General features: G+C 45.8%; 2 protein-coding genes across 2 annotated transcripts in view; one reads left to right on the forward strand and one right to left on the reverse strand.

Moving 5' to 3' along the window:
- Positions 1-4,286: 4,286 nt before the first annotated feature.
- PAFAH1B3 (platelet activating factor acetylhydrolase 1b catalytic subunit 3) lies at positions 4,287-25,427 on the reverse strand. The gene is made up of 6 exons (XM_089687372.1): positions 25,275-25,427; positions 19,400-19,486; positions 16,848-16,937; positions 9,302-9,418; positions 6,976-7,098; positions 4,287-5,301 (listed from the first exon to the last, which is right to left on the reverse strand). The coding sequence occupies exons 2-6, from the start codon at positions 19,478-19,480 to the stop codon at positions 5,032-5,034; spliced, it is 681 nt and encodes a 226-aa protein (XP_089543498.1). The 5' UTR covers positions 19,481-19,486; positions 25,275-25,427; the 3' UTR covers positions 4,287-5,031.
- Positions 25,428-25,662: 235 nt separating this feature from the next.
- PRR19 (proline rich 19) overlaps positions 25,663-27,266 on the forward strand; it is a 47,243-nt gene continuing 45,639 nt past the window's right edge. The window contains exon 1 of the mRNA XM_089687333.1: positions 25,663-25,780. The gene's annotated coding sequence lies outside the window, so the exon portion shown is untranslated. The remainder of the gene's footprint in view (positions 25,781-27,266) is intronic.

Consider the following 27,266-nt stretch of genomic DNA (forward strand, 5'->3'; position numbering starts at 1 on the left):
TTGGTCAAACACATTCACACCCGTGGCCTGCTGGAAGTCATGTTGTGGGGCTCTGGCAGTGCTCATCCTGTTCCTCTTTGCACAAAGGAGCAGATACCAGTCCTGCTGATGGGTTGAGGACCCTCTACAGCCCTGTCCAGCTCTCCTCAGAGTAACTGCCTGTCTCCTGGAATCTCCTCCATGCTCTTGAGACTGTGCTGTGAGACACAGCAAACCTTGTGGCAATGGCATGCATTGATGTGCCATCCTGGAGGAGTTGGGCTGCCTGTTTAACCTTTGTAGGGTCCAGGTATTGCCTCATCTTACCAGTAGTGACACTGACCCTAGCCAAATGCAAAACTAGTACAAAACAAAACAGTCAAAAAAGATGAGTAGGGAAAAAAAATGTCAGTGGCCTCTATCTGTAAAACCATTCCTGTTTTGGAGGTCGTCTCATTGTTGCCCATCTAGTGCACCTGTTGTTGATTTCATTAACACCAAAGCAGCTGAAACTGATTAACAACCCCCTCTGCTACTTAACTGACCAGATCGATATCCCAGGAGTTTCATTGACTTGATGCTAGACTCTGATTAAAAAGTGTTACCTTAATTTTTTTGAGCAGTGTATTTCCTATTGTTCAACCCCTTGGGGTGGGGGATTCAGGTTTTCCAGCTTCTCACCTGGGCTATGGTTCAGTGCTTGTCTCCATATTAAGTCATGCTCTATGGTTGATGACCGTTCTGTCTGGGTGTTGGGCAATGTGTTCATTGTCCTTCCTCTGGTCATGTTGACAGATTCCTCTATGAGGTAGGCCTCATCCAGGGTCAGATTTAGGCATTTCTTGGGCTGCAGGTTATCCCCACTTCTGTTTTCATTGTTGCTCCTTGCACAAGAACGTTGTACTCTGTGTGACATCCTTTTTTTTTTTTTATTTTGGTGTTACAGGGACACAGGTCCAACTCCTGTGTTTATGTTACAGTGATTTGAAAGGCTGAAGGTTTTTAACCTTTATGCATGAAAAGAAAAGTTTCAGTATCCCACTGTCACCCCAATGCTTACCTAAGCCGATCGCAATCCAGCACTGTGCACAGCTCTCTCAGGCCATTGCCTCCTCTTTGGCTGAAACACAACTGCGGAAGTCAATGGCGGCGGCTGCTGCTGCTAATCACAGCCAGTGAGGAGGGAGCCAGGGGCAGGGCCAAGCCATGCTTTGTGTGTCTTAGAGACACAGAGAACCTGCTTGGGAGTGAGCACACAAGTGCCCCAGCGCAAGCTGCCTGCTCTGGGGGCACTCAGGAGGAGGGAGGAGCCAGAAGTGCCAGCAAGGGACTTAAGAAGAGGATTGGGGCTGCTCTGTGCAAAGCCAATACACACAGCAGGTAAGTATAGTTTGTTTTCCCATTTTTACGTGTTAATACGCCTCGGACCCTGCCTTCACTACATCCGGTCTCCCCGGACCCTGCCTTCACTACATCCGGTCTCCCCGGACCCTGCCTTCACTACATCCGGTCTCCCCGGACCCTGCCTTCACTACATCCAGTTTCCCACAGTACACACAACATGGAAACACAATTATTTTAGTAAATATAAACTTCTAAATACCCTTTCTCATCAGCAGTTAGTGCAGTCTTGTGACTTATATCAGTGTTCAGAAGAGCACTGGTTAAAGCTTGGAGTTGTTTTCTGCTCTAGGAGGATGTAGAACCCCTGACCTCTGCCTGCACAGTGCTGATTGGCTCTGTGCTGTTAACATGCACTCTCCCAAGGAAAAAAAAAAACCTCTCTAGCAATACACATCAAATTGAGCATGTGCAGAGTATCTCCACACAATATGTCTTATCAGGAGATAACGGGAACACTGGAAAAAGGGGAGGATCAGAGAAGACAGGATCAAACAGCAGTTTTACATTGTGTAAAAATGCTGTTTGATCCTCTCTTCTTAGGAACCCCCTTAGGTTCCACAGTGAGTATAACCAGCATGCTTTACTGTATATACAGCCTGATTTTACTGTTGTGGGTTTAGTAACACTTTATATGCTATTAGTACTGCTTGCTACAAACTGAAGCATGCTGGGTAGAGAAGGTGTTATGCTGGACAGGCCTACAGATTTTGTATTTGTCTAATCCTCCTGTAGACTGCTGTATAGGACTTCATTTGTCACTCCATGGCCAAAAAAAGAAAATAGGATTTTTGTACTTGCTGTACAAATTGTACACTACTAAGCTTTTTTTTTTGTCCAGTCCTCCTGTATGTGGCAACATAACTAACAGTACGTGACTTGTCATGTCCCTCAATGCACTCCAAGAAACACACTGTACAGTGAGTGCAAAAATCCTATAATTACCCTCAAAAACAGTTGTTGGGTTCAGTGGGGTTCTGGTATATTGCTACGTTAGGAACATGTCTAGTGTGTTTGAGGTTTTGAAGAACACCTGTCCTGAGAGAATGAATATATAGTGGAGCACCCAGTGTTTTGGAATGCATTTCTCCTGGAACCCTCCAAATTGTTGGTGCCAATCTTATGACCCCCTGCTCACACAGCCTGCACCAAAAGGTATTCAATAACTCAAATACCATCACACCTTTTATGGCCTGTAGTGGGGAGGTTTCAGCTCTTTATCACTCTATTCAAAACTTTAGGCGGTATTAAACCAAAAATGTAATTTATTGCAGCTTACCAACCATAAGATGTGGTTGCTGCATTCATTAATGGTTTTTTTGAGCCCCCCCACCATCTGCTTTTCACCTGATCTGGCCAGTAACACATCTCCTGTAAGAATCAGCACAGGAGGCACACTGGGACAGCAGCATGGTCGGGGGGGGAAATTAGGGTTTGGGGGAAGAGCGTTAAATGTACTAGCAGAATTAAATACATTTAAGTCAAACCCAACTAATTCTTTATAATCAGGTAACCGCTTTCCTGCCGTCCTACAGCAGATATGCTGCTACAGCGCAGCAGGGGTGCGCCAAATCACATATATATGCGTGATTTTGCATTTCTGGGTAGGGGGCGCACAAGCACCCTACTGCGGCCACGGCTGTCAATCACCGAGTCTCGGCCGGTGATTACTTGCCGGCAACTGGTGATCGAGGAGCATTACCGATGGAGGGAGAGAACTGTAAGTAAACTAGGCCTTGAAATTTCCACTCGCTTGAGTGGAAATTATGTTGGGGGCGAGTGTGTCCCCCAGGGGCGTATTTGCTGCGAGGCAAACAAGGCGTTTGCCTAGGGTGGCACTGACACCAATTATGGGTCACTATTCTCCCCACCACCACCACACTGACACCAATGATGTACATGTGTCTGTATGTACATGTGTCTCTCTGTGTATGTACATGTATCTGTGTGTATGCGTGTCTGTATGTGCTTGTGTGTGTATACATGTGTCTGTATGTGTGTGTACAGGTGTCTCTGTGCGTGTGTGTACATGTCTGTGTGTGTGTACAGGTGTCTGTGTGCGTTGGTGGCGAGTAACTCTTAAGGCCTAGCTAGTAGCTCAGGACTTGAAATTTTAAGCCCTGAAGTAAACAATACAGTTCTCTCCCATCAACTCCTGCACACGGCTATGCATGGCTTTGCATAGCAGAGCCATGCAAAGCAGTGCATACAGTGAAGCACATAGACAGCACACAGTTAACCCTTTGATAACCCCCCCATGTTAACCCCTTCCTGCTCAGTGCCATTAGGACAGTGTCAGTGCTTTTTATTAGCACTGATCACTGCATTGGTGTCACTAGGGATGCCTGTGACACCAAGTCAGTTCCCCCCAGTGGTATTTGGATTTTTTTCTGATGTACAGACCCCGTGCTGAGGGCGTAAGCCCTCTTGTAAGCACATCCACATGAGTCCATACACATGGAAAGCGTTTAGGTTTGACTTCATAATATATGGTTCTGGTCAGGGGCAGACTGACAACTCATGGGGCCCCTGGGCAATAGGGGATCATGGGGCCCCTGTGTCCTTGCTCAAACTCAAAAAAGCCTATGAAAAAGGTACCAGGGGCATCTCATGGGGCCCCCTACTGACCCCGGGCACTGCCCGAGTTTCCAAATGGTCAGTCCGCCCCTGGTTCTGGTATATCTAAAAGGAAAACTGCAGAAGGACATTGTATAATGTATGGCCAGATCACCAGATGAAAACAGATAAAAGAAAACCAAAGCAGCCAACACCTCTAAGAATCGGTAAACTGCAATAGAATACATGTTTGCTTTCGGCGTTTATTCTACTTTAGAAAATACAGTTTGGGCTTCAACATTAGGGAACGTAATCTTTTACTCTGTACAAATCAAAAAAAAGAAAGAAAGAAGAGTCACAACACATTTATTATGTGATTTAAGTGACAAATCTTCCAGGTATAGTGGAATCACACTTTTTGCTGTGTACATAAAAGGTCTTATCAGGGTCAAGAACAAAAGAAAAAAAAAAAAACAAAAAAAAAACAAAAAAAAAAAAACACATTAATTCTCACTGTAATGTACAAAAGCAAACAGGATTAACTGTACAAAAGGACATAAAAACAAAAACGAAGTGTAGTACTAAACAAATGGTCTCCTGCCAGCTAGCTGCTTGCATTCAAATCATTTCCTAAAACAAGTGCAGGATGTTCCTGGAGGACCGCGTCCATAATGCCTTTTCATCAAAACTCCCTTTGTCTAGAGGTAGGAGTCAAGGAAAAACTTGCACCTGTTTCAACAAACAGCTTGCACCTTTTTGCAAAAAAAAAAAAAATATATATATATATGAAAACTAGTTTGGAAGTAAAGCTGCAGCTGGTTAGGGATGGGGAAGGGTTTCAGGGGGGCAAGGAGGGAGCGGTCCCTGTCCACCCCAGAGGCAGTGGATATTAAGTGTTAATGTGGGAAGACAGCACCCCCTGGTGGAATGATAAAGTTATTGCACTGCTCTTACCCAGGCAGGATTACTACCATATTCCCTTCAACCTTATCTTTGGAGAAGTATAAGAGGGGAGCCTTTTAGAGACCAGTCTCACCCTCCTCTGGAATTATTCCAGGTTATTCCCAATTCTAGGTAACCGTTTGGTCCTGTTCACTAGTGTTGAGCTGGCACCCCTCTACCCTCCAACAGCTGCAGCAGTTTTTTGTACAGAGGCTGACAGATGCGAGCATATCCCTGGCGGCTGAGGTGAAGGTAATCATACATGTCATTGTGACTGATGGTGCCATCAGAATGCACAAACCCAGGATCCACATCCAACAGCATGGCGTTGGGCATTGAGGGCATGGCTTCTGCTAGGAGCTCATTCACCTGCTTATTCCTGTCCCGTAAGGGGTTCCGGTTTTTCCCTCGTGGCAGCAAACCCTGCAAAAAAACAAAAAAACAAAAAAAACAAGGAAAGCAGGTCAGTAGAGTATCGCAATCCAACCCAAGCTCCCATTTTCTTTACATGTCCAAAAGAATGGAGTCGGTTTTTTTCTAAATATAACCAGTAAGGTAGCCCCTCCAGTTTTAAAGAGGTATTAAACCCAAAAGCAAACATTTAATTATATTGCAGGTTACCAATTATTAGATGTGATGGCTGCATTAGTTTTCTTTTTAAGGCTTTCATTCCCTAATTTTGACGTGGTTATCTGGCCAGCAAGTCTGCTGTTTTCCAACAGACGAAGTGGTCCTGCCGATGTAGCAGTTAGGGTTCATGTACGTTCAGAAGCTTTTCTGCATTTTTTTCAGCAGCCCTTGAACTCTCCCTAATGTTTTCCTATGTGACCATATACTGCACTAAAAGCAAGTACAGCTAGGTGCACCACCCAGCCCCAGCAAGTGTCAGACCCGAATAAATGTTGATGCCCAGCATAAGGGCTGGATGGCACACCTGTGCCCTCCATCTGCGTCGAAACGCCGGAGCCCCATGAACCTGGGCTAAGCGGATCTGTCACCAGCTAATTGGTATAGAGTACCGCAGCCTCCAAGGCCCGCTGTAAGGCTAGGCTGTTTTAATGGCAATATAAAGTGTTACTAAACCCACAACAGTACAATCAGTCTGTATATGCAGTAAAGCATGCTTGTTATACTCACTGTGGAACCTAAGGGGTTAATCCTCTGCATTGTGTAAAAAGGCTGTTTGATCCTGTGTTCTCAGATCCTCCCCTTCTTCCAGTGCCTCCCTCTTATCTACTGATGTGCAGTGTGTCTCCACACAATATGTCCTATGTACTAGACAGGTTTTTTTTTTTTTTTTTGTTTTTTCTTGGGAGAGTGCATGTGATCAGCACAGAGCCAATCAGAACTGTCTAGACAGAGGTCAGGGGTTCTGCATCCTCCTATAGCAGAAAGAAAACCGCCTCCTACAAGCTTTAACATGTTCTCTGCTGAACACTTATAGCAGTCACAAGACTGCAGTATACTGCTGATGAGAAAAAGTATTTAACAGTTTATATTTGCTAAAATAATTGTATTTACATGTAGTGTGTACTGTGGGAGACCAGATATAGTGAATGCAGGGTCCGGGGCGACCATAGTGAATGCAGGGTCCGGGGCGACCATAGTGAATGCAGGGTCCGGGGCGACCATAGTGAATGCAGGGTCCGGGGCGACCATAGTGAATGCAGGGTCCGGGGCGACCATAGTGAATGCAGGGTCCGGGGCGACCATAGTGAATGCAGGGTACTGGGTTTGGTAACCCTTTAAGGCTCCATTTACACCCTTGCATAGTGGAATGATTGTTCCCACTCAAGCAATTTTTGTTAGACTTCTGTGACTCTGTAGTATTAAAGCCAGACCCAGCCAGGTAACTAGCATTTTCAGGAGGCCAGCAATGGCAACTGCCTAAGTTGTGGAAAAAAAAAAAAATTTTGACAGAGATACAAATTATTTTAGGGTGCCACAGTTTTCTATAGTGCAAGAATAGTCATGTAAAAGGTTGACTCCAGCAGCTGTTCACCACATCCTGACTTTCCATAGAGATAGATTTCTATTGTGATTTGCACCAAATTGTCACATGTTACATGCCGACTTGTCATAATCTGCAGCACTCACCAGCACCATGACCTTAGCTTGAGGCTGCCTCTGCTGCATGCATCGGACAATGGCTTGAATGCCCCCTGAAATCTGCTCCGCAGTGTTTCCCTGGTTGAATGTGCCCACCCAAAGCACAATAATCTGTGAAATCAAAGAATACAAAATAAATGTGCAAGTACATCACTGAGACTGCATCTTGCCTTTAGACATTTACTGCTGTATATACTTAAAGGGGAGTTCTACCTAAAAAAAAAAAAAAAAAAGTCAGCAGCTACAAAAACTGTAGCTGTTGACTTTTAAAATACAGCCACTTACCTGTTCCTTGGTCCAGCGGTGTCCTCACCACTGCTGGTTTCACCAGCCGTCTTGTCTCCCTGGCGCCGGCATCCCCAGTGTGGGCACCCGGCTGTAACAGCTTGCAGCTTCACAGTCGGGTGCCCATTGCGCATGAAGTGCTGCGCTATGTGAATGGTCCCATAGTCTTCTGGGACCTGTAACGTGTCCCAGAAGACTACAGGGAGGGCGGGGTGGACAACTTCCACTTCCAATCGACCAGGCGATCGCAGCGGAAGTGGGAGCGGGTACCTGTCAATTTTGGGTACACACCCAAAAGGGGGTACACACCCCTCCCCCAAAAGGTGCCAATCCTTAACCACTTGAAGTCCGGACACTTTCACCCCCTTCCTGTCCAGGCCAATTTTCAGCGCTGTCACACTTTGAATGACAATTGCGCGGTCATGGAACACTGAACCCATATGTATTTTTAAGCATTTTTTGAGACAGATACAAAAACTTTATTTGGTGGTATTTAGTCACCACTGGGATTTTTATTTTTTTTGCTATATAAATGAAAGTCCAAAAATTTTGAAAAAAAGTGTTTTTCTTATAAAATTTTGCAAATAAATAATCTTTCTACATAAATCTTGGCCAAAATGTATTCAGTTATCTTTTTAGTAAAAATAAAAAAAAAAACAAAAAAAAAACAAATTAGTTTATTACCAAAAATTTTTTTTACATATTTTTTTTTTCTTTTAACATACTGTCACCCTAGCAGTACAGTGTCACCATACTGACACTGTACTACTTGTGGGGGTGATTTTTTTTTTTTTTTTTTTCTTTACACATTGCTTTTACACCCATAAAGGCTGTAAAAGCAATCATTTCTCCTTCTCTCTGGCTGCATTCTTGCAGCCATTGAGAAATACTGTGAGAGCTGTGATTGGTCACAGCTTGTCAGATGGTACAAGGCTGTTGCGAATAGCCCTGTACCATGTGATCATTTATAGATTTCGCACGTAGTAAGCAATGATGCCAGAAGTGACATCTTGCTTACTACTATTCATGTGATCACTGATTGGCCAATCAGTGGATCACGATTGGGACCTCACACAGAGGTCCCAAACAGCGATCGGTGTTCCGCTGTGTCCAGAGGACACAGTGGCACCAGATCGAGGTGCTACGCGCTCCCAGGGAGCGTGCACAGACTAAAATGGCGGGCGCCGTTTGTGAACGGCAACCCACCCGTGCACTGGATAATGGGGAGCAGGGGACAAAGGCTTAAAGCGGAACGTCCCCTTTTGGCTGGAGCTCCGCTTTAATCCCGTACACCCCAGACTGGGTGCTGGCTCCACAGTGGTTCATTCTCCACCTCAGACTTCAAGGTTAGTAAAAGAAAAGGCAACTAAACTCCAAATTAAAAGCCATAGTTAAAAATGCAATGAATGGTCCAACACACAAGTGAAACGCGCTAGCGGCTGAGCTCAGGTGGTTTGTCTTGCACTAGATCAGGGGTCTCCAAACTATGGCCTTCCAGGTGCTGAAGAACTGCAAGTCCCATGAGGCCTTGCAAGCCTGACAACCACAGGCAAGACTTCCAGAGGCATGATGGGACTTGTAGTACTTCAACAGCTGGAGGGCCATAGTTTGGAGACCCCTGCACTAGATTATTCGTTACCCATGGCTTCTAATTTGGAGTGCATCTGCCTTCTCTTTTACAAACATTGTAGATCTTCTGTCATCCCATGTGTCCGCCGTACAGCAGCATTTTCAGATGGGCTTTGAATTAGAATGTAGCAGTAATTAATCACATCCACATTCGGGTGTTTAACCTACTTTCTCCTGCAATATAAACAGACCTTAAAAAAAGGACCTGGTGCATTCAAGGAAGCACAAAACAGGTCAAAAAGAACCCTTTAGAACAGTCATCCACACTGCACATTGATAATAAATAGAAATTTGCAGACCTACGATCAAACTACAGTGCAGGAAAACAAAGCTGGTCTATACAAGCTATTAATATTGGACAATATTTGTATAGATTTGCGTCTCAGCATCCAAAACTCACCTTTGGTTTGATGTGTTCCAGTTCCCCGTTCTCCATTCTCCATAACACATGCTGGGTGCCCTCGCCCAACCCTCCAAAGTTCAGGGCGTGCAGAGGGGAGAAGAGCTCCCTCCAAATCTGATGGTAAAAAAAACAAAAAAACAGGCACCATAACACCGGGCATCATGATGAATGTAGTGCTCTAGGCCAGTATATATATCCTTTCACCCACTAACCAAAAAAGAGAAATCATAATCAGAGTTGAAATCCCTGCTAACCAAGCTGATGCACAGGAAAGGGAAAACGTGAAAAGGAGCTTCTAACAGGGTAAGAACTCTACAGTGAGTTCCATGCAATCTGTCATTCAAGAAGCAGAATATGTATGGAAGTGCAGGCTCTGAGCCGCGCTCTCATTCTCCTAAATGCAAAACTTTTATTCATTTTGGATAGAGTAGGGAAAGGTTATTTGTTTTCGGTTAGGTTAACAAGTATCTGCATTTCAGTGCATTTCCCGGTTTGCAGAAACAAACTACAGTCCATTTAACATGATTTCCTATGGATCTAGCTCACTTCTGTGCGTTTTGAACCGGTGTGGATTTTTACGCAGAGTTAGGGACATTTTTTCCTATAGGAGATTGCGGTTTGTGTGTAATAGACTTCAATGGAAAAAAAAAAAAATGCAAGCGTTGGGTTTTTGATGCATGTTTCATTTTGCGGTTTGTGCTTTACTTGACTGGTTCTTGAAGAGTGGGTGGCCACCGGCGTTCTTAAAGGATAATTTCATCTTTACACAAAAAATACTAAATGCACTTTTTTTTTTGCGAGCGCCATCCTCCCACCCCAAACCATACCAGGCCACATGTCTGAGCATATCCCCCTCCCTCTTCCAAAGCACCTTGTGACATCACCAGATGCTGGTTCCTGCCTTCTGACAGTTCTTGATCCCATCCCCCTTGTGGCATCATTTTGGACCTGAAGGGCCTGGTATGGATTGGGGGGGGGGGGGGGGGGGAACACCGAGGACAATTTTCTTCCCGATTTCTTAATTGCCGGTAATTGTTTTGTTTAACCCCGCTGACGACTCATAGGTTGTAAAGGACACGGCAACTTCCATGGTATTTACTGGTTGTTGAGGATGCTGGCGGCCGCCTGCTCCTTAACCAGCTAAAGTCACACAATGCAAAAATAATAAATTAAAACCCGAAAACCAAGTTATTACCAGTTAACTGTAACTCCAGGAATCTTAGAGGACAGCTACTCAAGAGATAGGCTCCTCCCACCTAGACAGGAAACACATGATCCACATTAGTTAAAAAGGGGCCTCCCAGTGCTGGACCCTCAACGGACCATAAGAGGGCCACAACGGACCATAAGAACATAACATTATTACGTATCGACAAACTCAAAATGTCCCAAGACCAAAAAAATCACGAGGGAATAGACGCTGTCCTGGAAGATTCCGAGAAATACAGTTAACAGGTAATAACTTGGTTTTCCCTAATCATCTTCCAGGACAGCTGCTCGAGAGGATAGGTTAGCATTACCTGCTCAGGGCGGTACTCCTGCTTGCAAGACTTTCCTCCCGTAATTCTGGTCTGCTGTAGACAGTAGTTCCAACCGATAGTGCCCTGCGAAGGTGAGGAAACTAGACCAAGTGGCTGCCCTGCAAATCTAACTAGGGGAAGGCACCTGCTTTTTCTGCCCAGGAAGCAGCCATAGCTTTGGCAGAGTGAGCTTTAACACCCCCAGGAGGAATAAGGAACGGTCTTCGGTAGCTTTCTTCTATAGTTTGCTTCATCCATCTAGCTATAGTATTCTTTGAAGCTTTATTGCCCTTCTTGGACTCGCTGAACAAGACAAATCGATTGGAAGATTTTCTCCAGTCTTTTATGCTTTCTATGTAGGTGATCAAACACCTCCTTACGTCTAATTTGTTGAGATCTGTTTCTCTTTGACCCTTGGAGTTGCCATAAAAAGGAAGGAATGATAATCTCTTGCGGTCCATAGAATTCTGATACAACTTTGGGGAGAAAGGCTGGATCTAAAGAATGCACAATTCGGTCTATAAAGATGGAACAATATGGCTCTGCTACCGAAAGAACCAGTATCTCTCCAATCCTTCTTGCGAAAACTAGGGCTACTAGTAAAACGGTTTTAAAAGTTAGATTCATTGAACATTCCTCCAAAGGTTCGAAAGGAGCTTTTTGAAACCCTCTGAGGACCATGCCCAAATCCCATGAAGGAAACTTCACACTGCGCCGAGTCTTTTTTTCTGGAAACCAAAAGTAGGAATCTTTTCATGAAGGGAACTTCCGCTAAACATATTTCTAGAGAACTGAAAGGGGTCGCTACCTGAACTTGAGAGTGCTTGCAGCTAAGTGAATTTCAGCCTCATCTTGCAGAAATTCTAAAACGTAATTAACCACAGAGTTGCTGGTTTGGTCCTTATCCTCCCTCCATGCTAAAAAATTTTTCCAGACTTTCCCATAAATAGCATTAGTGGAATTCTTCCTACTTTGCAGAATAGTATCTATTACTCTGTGCGAGAGTCCCATCTATTGCAAGAGCTCCCTTTCAGTAGCCACGCTGAAAGGGATAGTCTCTCCACTGTTGGGTGATGTATTCCTGCCTGATAAATAAGTTCTGATCTTTGCAGTAACCTTCAGGGATGTTCCAGCTCATATTGTATAGAGTTGAGAACCAAAGTCTCTTGGGCCAAAAAGGTGCCACCAGGACAATCTTGGCATTTGACCTCCGTACCTTCTGGACTACCCTGGGAATTAATCGGATGGGAGGGAAAGCGTATAGCAGTTTCCCGTTACATTGATGAGCCAGAGCACCTGTTCCCAGACTGAGTCTGTCCCTTTGTAGAGATAAATATTTTTCCACTTTCTTGTTCCTGGAGGCAAAAAGGTTGATTTCTGGAGTTCCCCACTTCTCACATATCTGTATAAAGACCTCTTGGTTTAGGCACCATTCTGTTTGTCTCAACTGATACCTGCTCAGACAGTCTGCCAGGCAATTCAGTTCCCCTTTCACATGGATTGCTGTTACCGACAGCAGATTCTGCTCTGCCCAGAGAATTTCCTCCGCTATTGACATCAGGTTGCTTGACCTTGTACCGCCCTGACAATTGATGACAGCAGTGCTGTTGTCGGTCAGGATCTGAATGTGCTTTCTCTGAATCAGCGATTTGAATGCCTCTATCTAGAACTTCCCCTATTGCCTTTAGCTCACTCGTGTTGGAGAAGTAGGATGTCCAAACACGATTCCATCTACCTTGTGTAAGATGTTCACCTAGGAGAGCTCCCCACCCCAGGTACATGCATCTGTGGTAATCTTTATGGAGTTTGTTTGTCTCCAAGCTCGACCTATTGTCAAAACTTGTGGGGATAGCCACCACTTGATGGAATTCTTCACTGACTCTGGGATGCATATCTTTGCGTCCAGAAATTGCTGAAGGCCATCCCACTTTGACAGAGTGTAGTTATGTAAGGGTCTTGAGTGTAGCTTCGCCCATTGAACTGCAGGGATTGCAACAGTCTACCAGACAACCAGCCTCATGGCTTCTCTTATTGAGCATTCTGCTGACAGCAAGAACTCCACTACCCCCTGCTGAAGGTTCCGGGCCTTCTCCTCTGTCAGGAAGGTCCTTAAATGATCCTGAATCCAGAATGTAACCCAGGTAAACGAGTTTCTTTGAGGGGATTAACTGTGATTTCTCCACATTTACAATTCAGCCTGTCTCCTGGAGGTAAGTTTTCACTATATCCAGATTTTTTATTGTCCAAGCTGCTGTGTCCGCAAAAATCAGGAGATCATCCAGGTACGGAATTTTTTCCAGGCCCTTCAGTCTCAGGTTTCTCAGGATTCCAGCCAGCACTTTGGTAAAATTTCAGTGTGCTAGAGAGACCAAAATAGAAGGGCGTTGAACTGAAAACATACTATCCCTGCGGGTCTTTTTATGGGGAACCGTAGATATTTCTTTGATTCTTCCCTGATGGGAACATGCAGGTGGGCATCTTTGAGATCTAGAGATACCATGAAGGAGCCCTCCGGTGTCAATTCTTTGATTGAATATATCGATTCCATCCTGAAAATTTTTGCACTGGACAAATTTGTTCACCTGCCACAGGTTCAGAATCATTCTGAAGCTCCCTGAAGGTTTATTCCTCAAGAAGACATGAGAATAGAAACCTTCCCTGTTTTTTTCTTCTGGAACCAGAGAAATTACATTTTGCTGTAACATTTCTTGCAGAGGTACCAGGAGCACGTTTGCTTTGTCTTGCGGTTTGGGCGGAGGAGTTGCCAAAAATCCTTCAGGGGGGATTCCTGAGAGTTCTATACAATACCCGTATCGGATTATGTCTAGATTAAACTGGTCCTGTGTTGCTTCAATCACACAGTGGGCAGGAAAGCTTTCAGTCTTCCTCCCACTCCCCCCGCCCCCAGTCATTGGGTTTGGGGTTTGTTCTTAGACTGGGAGGAATTGAATAGGAACCCTCCTTTATCCTTCTCTTTCTTTAAGGTCCAGTTTTTTTTTTTCTTCCCCATCTGACTGTCCCTTGAACACCCGTTGTTGACTGGAACGATGAAAAAAAGTCTTCTCTGCTTGTTTCTTTGGCACTGGGAACCCCTTTTTTCTATATATTGATCTCTCCAGCACGGACACAAGCTCTGATCTTGAAAGTAGGTTCCCTTCGAATGGCAGGCTTTGGATGCTTGATCTCCTTGCCATGTCTTCAGCCAGATCGCTCTTCTCACCATATTTAACAGGACAGTAGATCTGGCTGTTAATTTGATAGTTTCTGACAAAGCATCTGCCATGATGTACCCTTCACTAGGTGGGCTTTTAGATGGGACAATCATACATCGAGTGTGCGCGCTATGCAAGTCGTAGCCAACGCTGGCCTGAAGTTTGCTGTACTGGCCTCCCATGCTTGCTTAAGGTATCCATCCGCCTTTCAGTCGATAGGATCCTTCAGTGCTCCACTGTCATTGAATGACAGGTTGGATTTCCTGGATACTTTGGCCAAGGATGCGTCCAGATGAGGGCATTTTTCCCATAAATCTGAGTCCTCCTCTTTGAATGGAAACCTTTTCCTATTGTTAGGGAGAAAAGCCTTCTTATCTAGTTCCTGCCATTTCCTTAAAATGGTTTCCTTCAGTGTGGAATGTAGTGGGAAAATGCGGACCTGTTTCTTCTGAAGCCCCGCATAAAGTTGATTGTGGAGTGTGAGCACCTTTTCTTTTTCCTCAAACCCCAACGTATCATGAATAGCCTTTAACAGATCTTCTGTGGGGAATAAAAATGTTTTCACCTTCTCTTCACAAATTTCCCATTCTTCCGAGTCTGACCCCTCTTCATTTGTATAAGTTGATAATAGAGCGCTGGGAACGTAGGAATAAAGCAGCTAGCATAAAAGGTAACCTTGGACCCAAATGAGAACATGTAAATAAGATATGCAGCGCTAATAAAGTTAATAGGAACAAGTGGAAAATTAGAACCCTCTGAGGAAGTGTTATTCACACGAAACGCGTTAGGGAGGTGCCCCTGACCTGTGTACCCATACCACAAGGCTATCCTGACTGACACCCTGGTGGCCAGACTCTTTTTTTGGATGCAAGTTTATCCTTAAACTGTACGTGCTGTAAGTTTTGCTTATTAAAGATATACTACACTATCAGAAGCTTCTCTGGGTCTCATCTATTGTATGGGAGCCCGCTTTTGAAGGTTCCGTTTGGTTGGGAATGATGTGTGATCACCCCCTCCCCCGCTGATGATCTTTCTGGTGGATGACTTACGAATATACCTGGATTGATGACATCTGGTGGCCAAACTGCAGATGACATCCTCCTAATATCACAAGTCCAGAGCACCAGGAGCGGGTCTTAATTGCTCCATGCGCATCTCTTGCGCTATCTGGTTAGTGCATTATTTGTACAATCACGAGATCACAAGAGTCACGATTATCTCTGAACATGGATTATTTGGACAATTGCACCTATCACTTTATCTCACCATGCGATATGGACTGAGTTCTTTCACATATGTTATTATGCTATTCATGTTCTAATTTTCCACTTGTTCCTATTAACTTTATTAGCGCTGCATATCTTATTTACATACCCTCTTCATTTGTGTCTGAGTCATCTGATGAGCCCTGTTCCTCCCTTACTATAGCTGGGCTAGGAACAGCTGCGCATAACCCCTCGCTGGAAGAGCTAGGTATTGTGTCACCGTGGGCTGACTTATCCATAAGGGTTCTCAAAGACTGAAAAGTGCCAACTCATGCTCAAGACTCCCCATGAAAACTTTCAATATGCTACTGGACTCCTTCACTGTCTATGTAGTCTTTACACAGTGGCTTGTTTCAAGAGCTGGACATCTTCCTTTTACATGATGCACAGAGTCTCTTGGATGATTTGCCTGAAGACAGCTCTTTTTTCTCCTTCTGGGGGTTTGTCTGCAACAGCAACAAAACTAAAGTGACCTTTTAAAAAGGAGATAAGAGAAAGTGCTCAGCACCTTACGCCAGTGAAGCCTGCCAGTACCCTTAACCAGGGCTTAGCCACTCACGTCCCTGCCCGAGAGAGAGAAGCTCCCCTCTTCCAGCCAGTGCCCCCTCCACCAGCTAAGAAGGAATTACACAAGACAGAGGTGGTAGAAGTATTTAGGAGACACTCCTAACTTCCTACCTTTGTGGCCGCCTCCTCGGTCTCCACCAGATCTGACTTCATGCTGGCACCTGGCCACAGCAGACCCTCCGGGCCACGCCAATTTCCTGCCATTTAAAGTGGGGAGGTTGGCCTTCACCCCCACACCTGTGGTCCTCCGCAGCGCTGTGGATCTGGTGATGCTTCCCAGGTCATGACAGATCCCACCAAAAAGATGGAGGCCCCCACTGTACGCCTAGCACAAAGGCCTGGATAAAGTAAAGAAACCAAAAGTGTGTCCTCTCCAGCCTGAAGAAACACAGAGTCGAGCACCGGGGTGCCCCTTTTTAAGTAATGTGGTTCATGTGTTTCCTGTATAGGTGGAATGAGCCTCTCAAGTAGCTGTCCTGGAAGAGGATTAGGGAAAAATGAACTCGAAAAAAGCATCAATCGCAATCTGCATAGATGTAAACCTAGCCTTTCCCTTTAATTCCTGTCTGATGCCAGACCATACATGTATTGAGATTCATCCAGTTCAGCAGGGACCAGCTGAATTTTGATCCATGTATGGGTAGGATGGTTGTACAGAAATCTATCTACAGAATCTCACAGAAGTGAGTACACCCCTCACATTTTTGTAAATATTGTATTATATGTTTTAACATGACAACAATGAAGAAATGACACTTTGCTACAATGTGACGTAGTGAGTGTACAGCTTGTATAACATGTAAATTTGCTGTCTCCTCAAAATAACTCAACACTCAAATATTTGTTATTTTAGTGAAAAAAAAAATTTACCTTTATTAACACTAACTGGAGCCCCCGGATAGCAGTAAAAAACGGGTTTTACACCTTCCTCACTCAATCCAAAACTAGAAAAACTGTTCTGGCCTTGACATACACTTACCTCGAACTGATGCATCAGCTGGACATTAGAATCTCCTATGAACACGACCTCAGGCTCCTTGTCTTTGCTGCTTGACACAAAGTGATTGTGCTGCAAGACACAAAAAAAACAAAAGGCCATTAAAAAGGAAAGTGGTTGTGAAATCGGTTTCCTTTATTTTCAGTCATGTACATTATACAATATGGTATTCTACATTTGAGCAAGCACGTGAAGCCCTTTTCACACATTCTCCCCTACAATACGGAGTTTATTTACTAAAACTGCAGAGTGCAAAATCTGGTGCAGCTCTGCACGGTAGGCAATCATCTTCCAACTTCAGTTTGTTCAATTAAGCTTGACAATAAAACCTGGAAGCCGACTGGTTTTTAGGTAGAGTTGCACCCGATTTTGCACTCTCCAGTTTTAGTAAATCAACTCCTATAATGACTAAATGATCTTGTAGGACATCCAATTCAAAAACCAGGGGCATTAATATGGAGTTTCCACTGCCCAGTTTCATATTTCCTTATAATTATGGCTCAATAATATGCAAGAATGAGTCCTAAAGTCTGGTTACCTTAGCCGACTTCATTCTATAGGAACGCCATTACAAACTGACCAAATGAAGAAGCCCCTTCAGGAATGTGTGCTTTCTTCTTTAACCACTTCAAGTCCAGACACTTTCACCCCCTTCCAGTCCAGGCCACTTTTCAGCTTTCAGTGCTATCACACTTTGAATGACAAATGCGCGGTCATGCAACACTGTACCCATATGAATTTTTTAGCATTTTTTTGAGACAGATAAAGCTTTATTTTGGTGGTATTTATTCACCACTGGGATTTTTATTATTTTTTTTGCTATATAAATGAAAAAGTCCAAAAATTTAGAAAAAGTAGTGTTTTTTTTTTTATAAAATTTTGCAAACAAAATAATCTCTTTCTTCATAAATCTTGGCCAAAATTTCAGTTATCTTTTTAGGGAAAAAAAAAAAACCCAAATTAGTTTATAACCAAAAATTATAAACCCTCCATCCACCTCATGTATGTACATGGGGAAATCTGTTGGGTGTTTTGTTCAGCCTGCTAGGTGAACAAAAAAGAAAATCTAACAGCATACGACAAGCTTTGGGCGACTGGTAATCTTACGTTGAGACAAAGCAACCACTTGAAGACCACAATACATACAGTCAGGTCCATATATATTTGGACACGGGCACAATTTTAAATTTTTTCAGGTATTTACCAAAACATATTCAAGCTATAGTTCTATAATGGATATGGGCTGAAAGTGCACACTCTCAGGTTTAATTTGAGGGTATGTACATCCAAATTTAAAGAAGGGTTTAGGAATTACAGTTCTTAAGAGTAGCCATCCCCCCTTTTTCAAGGGACCAAATGTAATCGGACAATTGAATCAAACGCTGTTTCTTGGCCAGGTGTGGGCTACTCCTTCGGTATTTCTTCATCTATTAAACAGGTAAAAGCTCTGGAATTAATTCTAAGTGTGGTATTTGCATTTGGAATGTATTGCTGTGAACCTACATCATGCGTTCAACGGAGCTTTCCATGCAAGTGAAACAGGCCATTGTAAGGATTCAAAAATGAAACAAATCCATCAGAGAGATAGCAGCAACATTAGGAGTGGCCAGATCAACAGTTTGGTACATTCTGAGGAAAGAAGAAGAAGGCGAGCTTAGCAACATTAAAAGGCATGGATGTCCATGGAAGACAACAGTGGTGGATAATCACAGGATCCCCTCTATGGTAAAGAAAAACCCATTCACAACATCCAGACAAGTGAAGGACACTCTCCAGGAGTTGGGTGTATCATTGTCAAAAGTCTACAATCAAGAGAAGGCTTCACGAGAGCAAATACAGAGGGTTCACCACAAGGTGCAAACCAGTCATAAGCCTGAAGAATAGAAAAGCCAGATTAAACTTTGCCAAAAAACATCTAAAAAAGCCAAACCAGTTCTGGAAAAGCATTCTTTGGATGAAACTAAGATTAATCTGTACCAGAATGACGGGAAGAATAAAGTGTGGAGAAGGCTTGGAACAACTCCTGATCCAAAGCACACAACGTCATCTGTAAACCATGGTGGAGGCAGTGTGATGGCATGGGCATGTGTGGCTTCCAGTGGCACTGGGTCATTGGTGTTTATTGATCATGTGACAGAAGCAGCCGGATGAATTCTGCAGTGTTTACAGATATACTGTCAGCCCAGATTCAGCCAAATGCAGCAAAGTTGATTGGATGGCGCTTCACAGTACAGATGGATAAAGATTCAAAACACACTGCAAAAGCAACCCAGGAGCTTTTGAAGGAACAGAAGTGGAATATTCTGCAATGGCCGAGTTAATGACCTGATCTCAACCCAATTGAGCATGCATTTCACTTGCTGAAGGCAAAACTATTTAAAAAAATAGATTATATATATTTTACACATACACACTATATATATATATATATATATATAAAATGTTTGGGAGTTTTAAGCAATTTTCTAAAAAATACTTTGTACTTGTAAACAAAAGTGTCAGAATTAAGCGGGTAAACAAAATGCACAACTCACCATAGACATCCAGCGTCCATCCCCCTGCACGTCCGGCAAAAGTGTGGGGACAGCGGCGGGGTTCTGGTTACAGTCACTCATTCTGCCCTACACAAAGGAAGCGGACATAACGTTATCATGTTAGAACTGTCCAAACTTTAATCATTCTTTCACCATCATGGCCAACATTTTCAGAGCACCATCAGTACTTTATAGAGAGTCTGGTCACTTTGTCTAGCCAATTGGGTGTGCCATCCATTCAGAGCGCAGTCTGCTTGCGCCAGCTGATACAAAAGTGAATTTCTCCCCTTACAAGGTGCATATGTAGGAGATATTCACTGTACCTTATTTCAGGCTTACCTGTAAATAAAAGTGAAAAAGTGGACTTTACTGCGGCTTTAAAAGCAGAATGCTCCTACACACAGCTCTCTTCTGACCCTTGGGTGCGTGCATTAGGACCTGTGACTCCAGCTATCGAGTCAAAAATCTGAACCCCTCACCCCTGCCAAAAACCCTATTTAGGAAAGTCTCCCAGGGGTGCATAATGGAACATTTGGAAGCTTGTGTCCATTCTTTTTTTCCGTGTCCCTTCACATGTGAGATTTGTTAGATGCTGAGATGGTGCCTAAGGAATGAGCACTCTCCTGCAGAGCACATTTTCCTTAGATACTTGAGGAGCGATTAAGCCTTGGTTCACGCTGTACGGGCCGGTTGCAGGTGGTGGAATTGCATCTGTTCCCACACCCGCAGTCAAATCGTGCTGCTCTTAGAACAGGGCTGAACACATTTCGGGCGCCAGGTCACCACAGCAACCAGAAATCGCATCCTGGGGCCCAGGTTCCCGCCAGCCTATCCACTGATGTCATCAGGCGTAATCAACTCCTTGGGCAGCTGCCCACTGAGCGCCTCATCTTCTCTCCTCCACTGGCCATGTATTACATGCCTACCTTGTGTGGGAAAGCAATGATTGGACAGCCTGTCAGCAGCTCCCCTCTCCATTGGCCAGAGATTCCCACGCTCCCCTCTCCATTGGCCAGATATTCCCGTCCCCTTTTGACCCTCCCCCAATCAGGAAGGGAGCTAGGACCAGCGGCTTCTCCGATTGTGTTAGGGATCGCGGCGGCTCCTCTTCCAGCGCACGCGCACTAGCGGCGGCTCACGCCGGGACACAAGCACCAGGTCCCGGCGGGCCTCAGCTGACAGGACGCCGCGCATGCGCAGTAGGAGCCGTGGGTGCGCCTCGGGCGGCCAATGACAGCCCGGGGGCGCGTCCTGGGCGGCCAATGACAGTGCAGGGCGCAATATTTAAAGATGCCCTGCACTGTCACAAATTGCCGCAAGGTCCATCTGTGATCCTGAGTTCCTGTACCTGCATTTTGACCCTGATTGACCCTGACCACGCTGCCTTCTCCTGTGCTTTGACCCGGATTGTCCTGACTACGCTGCCTTCTCCTGTGCTTTGACCCGGATTGTCCTGACTACGCTGCCTTCTCCTGTGTTTGACCTGGATTGCCCTGACTACTCTGCCTTCTCCTCTCCTGATCCCCGGCTTGTTTGACCTATCTGCGGACTGACTTATCCTGCTGACCCTGCGTGTGACCTGACTACTCTTTGCCTGCCGATTCTGTACCTCGCTTACCCCACGGGACCGCTGCTCGTGACCCATCCTGCTAGGTCCCGCCATCCTCCTCACATCTGGCTCTCCCGGTACCTATACATCCCCAGAGGTTCCCTCTGCCACTGGTGGGCCTGCTCAGAGGTCGTGACCTGGCCCTGGTCTGTTACAAGTCCATCCCCACCATCAGGGGCCCTGGTGAAAGCACAGACCGGGACTTAGACTCCAAGCTTTGGGTAGGTCTGTCCAGTGGGCCGCCGGAGGCACCACCTGGCGGATCATAACAGATTGGCTGGCTGGGAAGATGATGAGGATGACACACAGAGTAGCTGACAGTGAGCCCTGGCTTTGTCCAATGGCCGAGAGTAACCTGGCCAAGCCCTACAGGGAGAGCAGCCCAAAGTCGGGCCCAGGAGCTGGCTGAACACTACTTCCCAGGTGAGAGGAGACACCCCAGGTGCCTGCCTTCTTCCCCACCGAGCTCCTCCCCCCACCAGCCTCAGTACTCTCCTTTGCACCTTGCACACAATGGATGAAAGGAAAATATCCCTAGAGCCACAGCCACTCCACCCTTCAATTCCAGCTTCACTTACTAGCTTGCTTATAGAAAAGAAAAATGCAACTTTTTTTTTTTTTTTCTTGAAAGGCAAAAAGTCGCTGAACCTTTCCAAAAAACACATCGGGTGAAAACGCACAGGTGTGAACATGTCCCATAGAAAATCATGTTAAATGGACTGTACTGCGTTTCTAAAAAAATGCAAAAGGGTAGGGCTAGAATCGGGCGGCACAGTGGCTTAGTGGTTAGCACGTCTGCCGTGCAGTAAATGGGTCATGGGTTCAATTCCCAACCATGGCGCCTCCTGCATGGAGTTTGCATGTTCTCCCTGTGCTTGTGTGGGTTTCCTCCGGGTACTCTGGTTTCCTCCCACATTCCAAAGACATGCTGGTAGGTTAATTGGATCCTGTCTAAATTGTCCTAGTTTCATCCCCGGGCATGTGGGATCTCCTGCATGGTAGGGGTTGGGGAAAGACCTGGCAACCTACCCTGTAAAAATAATTGCTAAGAGAATTCATGGAAATGGTCACTTACGAGGGATGGCCCGTGTAATCGCCAAGGGTCGGATACCACTGAATGGATAGATAGATAGGGCTAGGGTCACACCTCTGCAGTTTGCGTTTGATCCATTTCTGCATTGCATTTTTTGAGGGGTTTTGCCAACTTGTTGCAGGGCAGATCTAAGTGCATCAAAAACGCACTACATACACTTCTGCAGGTTTGTGTTTAAAAAAGTTCCTGACGCTTTCTTAAAAATAAAAAAAAATAGCAACGGGTGAAAATGCAGAGATGTGAAAGTATCCCATAGGAAATCATGTTAAATGGACTGTACTGCATTTCTGCAAAATGCAAAGAGTAGAGCTAGGTTCACATCTATGCAGTTTGCGTTTGATCCATTTTTGCAGCGCTTTTTGCAGCATTTTACAAGTTTGTTTGCCAACTCGTTGCAGGGCAGATTAAAGCGCATCAAAAACGCACTACATGCATTTGCAGCATCTCCACTGAAGTCTATTTAACCAAAATGCAACATTTTGTGTTAACCACCTCCCGCCCGCCATATAGTAATATGACAGATGCAAGGCGGTTCTCTCGTTCTCACCGCACATGTGCGGCGATCACCGATCACGGAAAGAGCCGAACATGTCGGCTCGGTCATGTGATCAGCTGTGTCCAATCACAGCTGATCACATGTAAACAGGAAAATGCCGGTTATCGGCACTTCTCTCCCCACAAGCTGTCACGCTGACAGAGGAGAGGAGAGACGGTAATTGGCATTCCTCAGAGGGGACATCTACACTTCATCAGAGCACTGATGATCAGTGTAGCCCCAGCAGTGCCACCTGTCAGTGTCCATCAGTGCCAGCTGTCAGTGCTCATCCATGTCACCTGCCAGTGCCCATCAATGCCACATATCCGTGCCCATCTGAGCTGCCTTTCAGTGTCACCCATCAATGCCAGTCAGTGCCACCTATCAGTGCTGCCAATCAGTGCCCGTCAGTGCTGCCTATCAGTGCCACCTAACAGTGCCCGTCAGTGCCATATGAGTGCTGCCTTTCAGTGCCCATCAGTGATGCCTGTCAATGCCCATCAGTGCCACCTACCAGTGCCTCCTCATCAGTGCCTCCTCATCAATGCCACCTACCAGTGCCTCCTCATCAGTGCCACCTATCAGTGTCCATCACTGCAGCCTCATTAGCGCACATCAGTGAAGGAGAAAAATTACTGATTTACAAAATTGTATAACAAAAACTAAGAAAAAACTTTTTTTTTTCAAAATTTTCAGTGGTTTTTGGTTGAAGAAAAAATAAAAATCCCAGAGGTGATTAAATACCACCAAAAGAAAGCTGTCACAAAAAATGATAAAAATTTCATATGGGTACAGTGTTGCATGACTGCGCAATCGTCATTCAAAGTGCAACAGCACTGAAAGCTGGAAAATGGTCTGGGCAGGAAAGGAGTATAAGTGCCCTGTAGGCAAGGGGTTAAAAAAGTCCCGACCCTTTCTATAAAAAAAAAACGCACCGGGTGAAAACGCGGAGATGTGAACGTGTCCCATAGGAAATCATGTTAAATGGACTGTAGTGCGTTTCTGCAAAACTCTTGGGTGTGAACCTACTAATAGCATAACCCTGGCCTGAGGCCGCAGTCACACCTCTGCGTCACGCACATCTGTTTGCGCTGGACAGTACAGGTCGCCCCTTACTTGAACAAGCTGCAATACTCGCACCGAAGCAGTGCCTGCACCTTGGTGGGGTTTTTATTGCATGACGTGCATTTGCCAATTACATCTGAGGGGGGGGGGGGGTGTCTAGAAGGCTGCATTCACACCCGAGCAGCATGGCGCCTTTTTATGCCTTTTTTTTTTTTTTTTAACCACCTTCCACCCGCCCTATAGTACAAGGACGGGCACAAGGTGGTTTTCTCGTTCTGATAGGACGTCATATGATGTCCTACCATTCTCACTGCGCATGCGCAGCTCAGGGAGCGCGCAGCGTGGCGATCGCCGGTGCGCTGTGTCCCTCGGAAAGAGCCGAAGATGTCGGCTCGGTCATGTGATCAGCTGTGTCCAATCACAGCTGATCACATGTAAACACGGAAATGCCGGTTATTGGCATTTCTCTCCTCTCGAGCTGACAGAGGAGAGGGGAGTAGAGCCGGTAATCGGCTTTCCGCGGAGGGGACATGTACACTGATCATCAGGGCACTGATGATCAGTGTGACCCCAGAAGTGCCACCTGTCAGTGCACATCAATGCCACATATCAGTGCCCATCTGAGCTGCCTTTCAATGTCACCCATCAGTGCCACCTATCAATGCCTATCACTGCTGCCAATCAGTGCCAGTCAGTGTCGCATAACAGTGCCATATATCAGTGATGCCTGTCAATGCCCATCAGTGCAACCTATCAGTGCAGCCTCATTAGCGCACATCAGTGAAGGAGAAAAATCACTTTAGAAAATTGTATAACAAAAACTAAGAAAAAACTTTTTTTTTTTTCCACAATTTTCAGTTGTTTTTGGTTTAAGAAAAAATAAAAATCCCAGAGGTAATTAAATACCACCAAAAGAAAGCTGTTTCAAAAAATGATAAAAATGTCATATGGGTAGTGTTGCATGACCGCGCAATTGTCAAAGTGATACAGGGCTGAGAGCTGGAAATTGGCCTGGGCAGGAAGGGGGTATAAGTGCCCGGTAGGCGAGGGGTTAAACAAGGCAGACTATTGACTTGCTGGGCCTGCCAGTCACGCAAAAAATGGCGCCAAAGAAGCACCACTGAGCGATGCGAATTTGGTGACGCACATTTTGTCATGTGGAAAAAAAAAAATGTGCAAATGCTGTCCCCTTAAAAAGAAAATGAAGTCACAAGCACAGCGCACTTTTTTGTGCATTTTTCACACCTTTTTGCATTGCTGCGGCCTCAGAAATTGCGTAATGCACATTTTCCAGGAAGGCACAGGTGTGAATGGGGCCCAGGGATTTCTTGACCAGATTTTTAGGTCAAGAAGCTGATTGGTCCATGCATGGAGCAGCTCCAATGGGCCCCAGACTGCAGGCCATACAAAGATGCTACATGGAGGAGGCACACTGCATGGAGTATGAAGGAGAACTGTATAAATATACAGGTGAGGGTGACACCATGTCAGCACACAGGGGACACCCCACAGACACAGCCCTCCCCTCCCCCATCATCATAAAAGAATCCACACACAGGCTGCACCTCCTCACCTGCTAATCCCTCTTCACTGTCTGCAGCCCTGGAATCCTCCCCTCCCCGGCTCACACCATCCCCCTTCTACTGCGGGGGGAATCCATAGACAGCCCTGCCAGTGTTCAAGGGAACCCAGGAGCCCGCCTACCCCTCAGCCAGACATCGGATAGCCCTGTCCAGGAAGTCACTCAGCAACTATAACCGGCACCCCCATTTTTATAGTTCAAGTGGTCTCGTCTTCGTTCAACGCAAGGAGCTGAGCTGAACCACAGCAGCCCGTATAGGGGTATACATATCCACCCCTTTTTTAGCGTTATGGTCCAGGCCAGCTGGCATTCGTCAATTAAACGACGATACCAATTGTAGCTAACGATGGGGGGGAATAGATTACGGTAGTGGCGTATACCGGTTTAACCGAGCAGCATGCGGTGGAGCCGCCATATTGAAACTGCTGATGGTTATCGAGTGTCTAGGCAGCCTGAATGTGATAGGCGGTGTCTGCCAGCTGGGCTCTTCCAGTAAGGTGATACAATGGTCCTCTCAGGTGTTAAATGACATGCATGTTGCTGTGGCCACAGATAGAAGCATTGTCTTCACGTATCAGAAGTGTCCTATGGCAGGGCAATGAACAATACACTACACACGTGCTATGCCTTCCATTTTTTCGTCTGCAGAGGAATGCACACGTGAAATATGTTGCTATCAGAGCTGCACATACAGGTACCTGCAGGCTCCGTGCAGCGCCAATCCTGTACCGCGCTCTGCAGCGCCAATCCTGTACCGCGCTCTGCAGCGCCAATCCTGTACCGCGCTCTGCAGCGCCAATGTTCCCGCTGTCACCTCCTTTGCGGTTACGTGCGTTGTTAAGGCGGCACACTGGAAAAAAAAATGTCCCAAAAATTGGGCAAATCACAAAATTTCAAAGGTCTCTTAGGGAGAAAACGTGGCTGAGCCACAGTTTTTACTTCCCCTCCCTTCTCCTGGCCACCTACCTGAACTATAAGAGTGGCTGGGCCGTTCACATGGTGTGGCCACGATGATTTGCTTCATGGCCCCGGCATTTTTAACTCGGGGTCAGGGGCGGACTGACCCTCGGGGTCATGGGGCCACCGGGCAATAGGGGATCATGGGGCCCCTGTGTCCTTGCCCACACCCAAAAAAGCCAATGAAAGGTACCAGGGGCATCTCATGGGGCCCCCTACTGACCCCAGGCCCTCAGGCAGTGCACGAGTGCTCGAATGGTCAGTCCGCCCCTGCTCGGGGGGGCCCTTTGTCAACGTCACATGTTGAGTATAATGGGGCCATCATAACCACAAACAATGCCTCCTCCCTGCCTGGTAAATTCCATCTAAAAAGCGATCTGAATGTGGATTGTTCTTCAGAGGGCACCACACTCCCGAGCCAGTGTTAGGGCTTGTTCACACGGAGACGTGCGCAAAACCACCTCCTCCCCGCCTGCTTTAACCCCTTAGGCTTCGTTCACACCACTGTGCGCAGACATCAGTTTTCCTGCATGTGCATTCTGCAAGGGCACGACAAATCCCGTTCTCTGTGTGTCCTGTTCACACAACACTGCTAACGTGCTGATCTTTTTCTGTGCAGGAATCTGCAATGTGTAGAAAAGCCCGGGTTCACATACATGCAGTGCGATATATCGCATGTGATTGGCACAGGAACCGCACTGCATTCCTGTGCCAATCACATGTGATTTGTGTGCGGTGCAGTTGGAGCCGTACATTCTGTATGGCTCTAATCGCACTGCATCAAAAACGTGCAGGACCCTTTTTTTTGATCCACACCAGAATCCGATCGCATAGGTATTCACACCTATGCGATCTGATTCTGCACATCGCACCGCGTTTTGCTGACCGTATTCGGGGTGTTGTTAACTTACACACCCGCAGTGGTTCGCATGAATGGGGTGCGATTCTGATGCGGTGCGGAATTCGCACAGAAAACGCTGTGAAATCCGGATCGCATCAGTGTGAACCAGGGCTCAAGCGTGCATG

The sequence above is a fragment of the Staurois parvus genome, unplaced genomic scaffold (assembly GCF_062004578.1).
Source record: "Staurois parvus isolate SC_StPar_1 unplaced genomic scaffold, SC_StPar_1.0 ptg000423l, whole genome shotgun sequence".
In the NCBI taxonomy this organism is placed as follows: Eukaryota; Metazoa; Chordata; class Amphibia; order Anura; family Ranidae; genus Staurois; species Staurois parvus.

Excerpts from the sequence above, each read along its gene's own strand:
- PAFAH1B3 (XM_089687372.1), bottom strand. The coding sequence starts at position 19,480 with ATGAGTGACTGTAACCAGAACCCCGCCGCTGTCCCCACACTTTTGCCG. Across the intron at positions 7,099-9,301 it reads TGGAACACATCAAACCAAAG|ATTATTGTGCTTTGGGTGGG; the intron begins GTGAGTTTTGGA and ends TTGATTTCACAG. Across the intron at positions 5,302-6,975 it reads AAGCTAAGGTCATGGTGCTG|GGTTTGCTGCCACGAGGGAA; the intron begins GTGAGTGCTGCA and ends GTTTTTTTGCAG.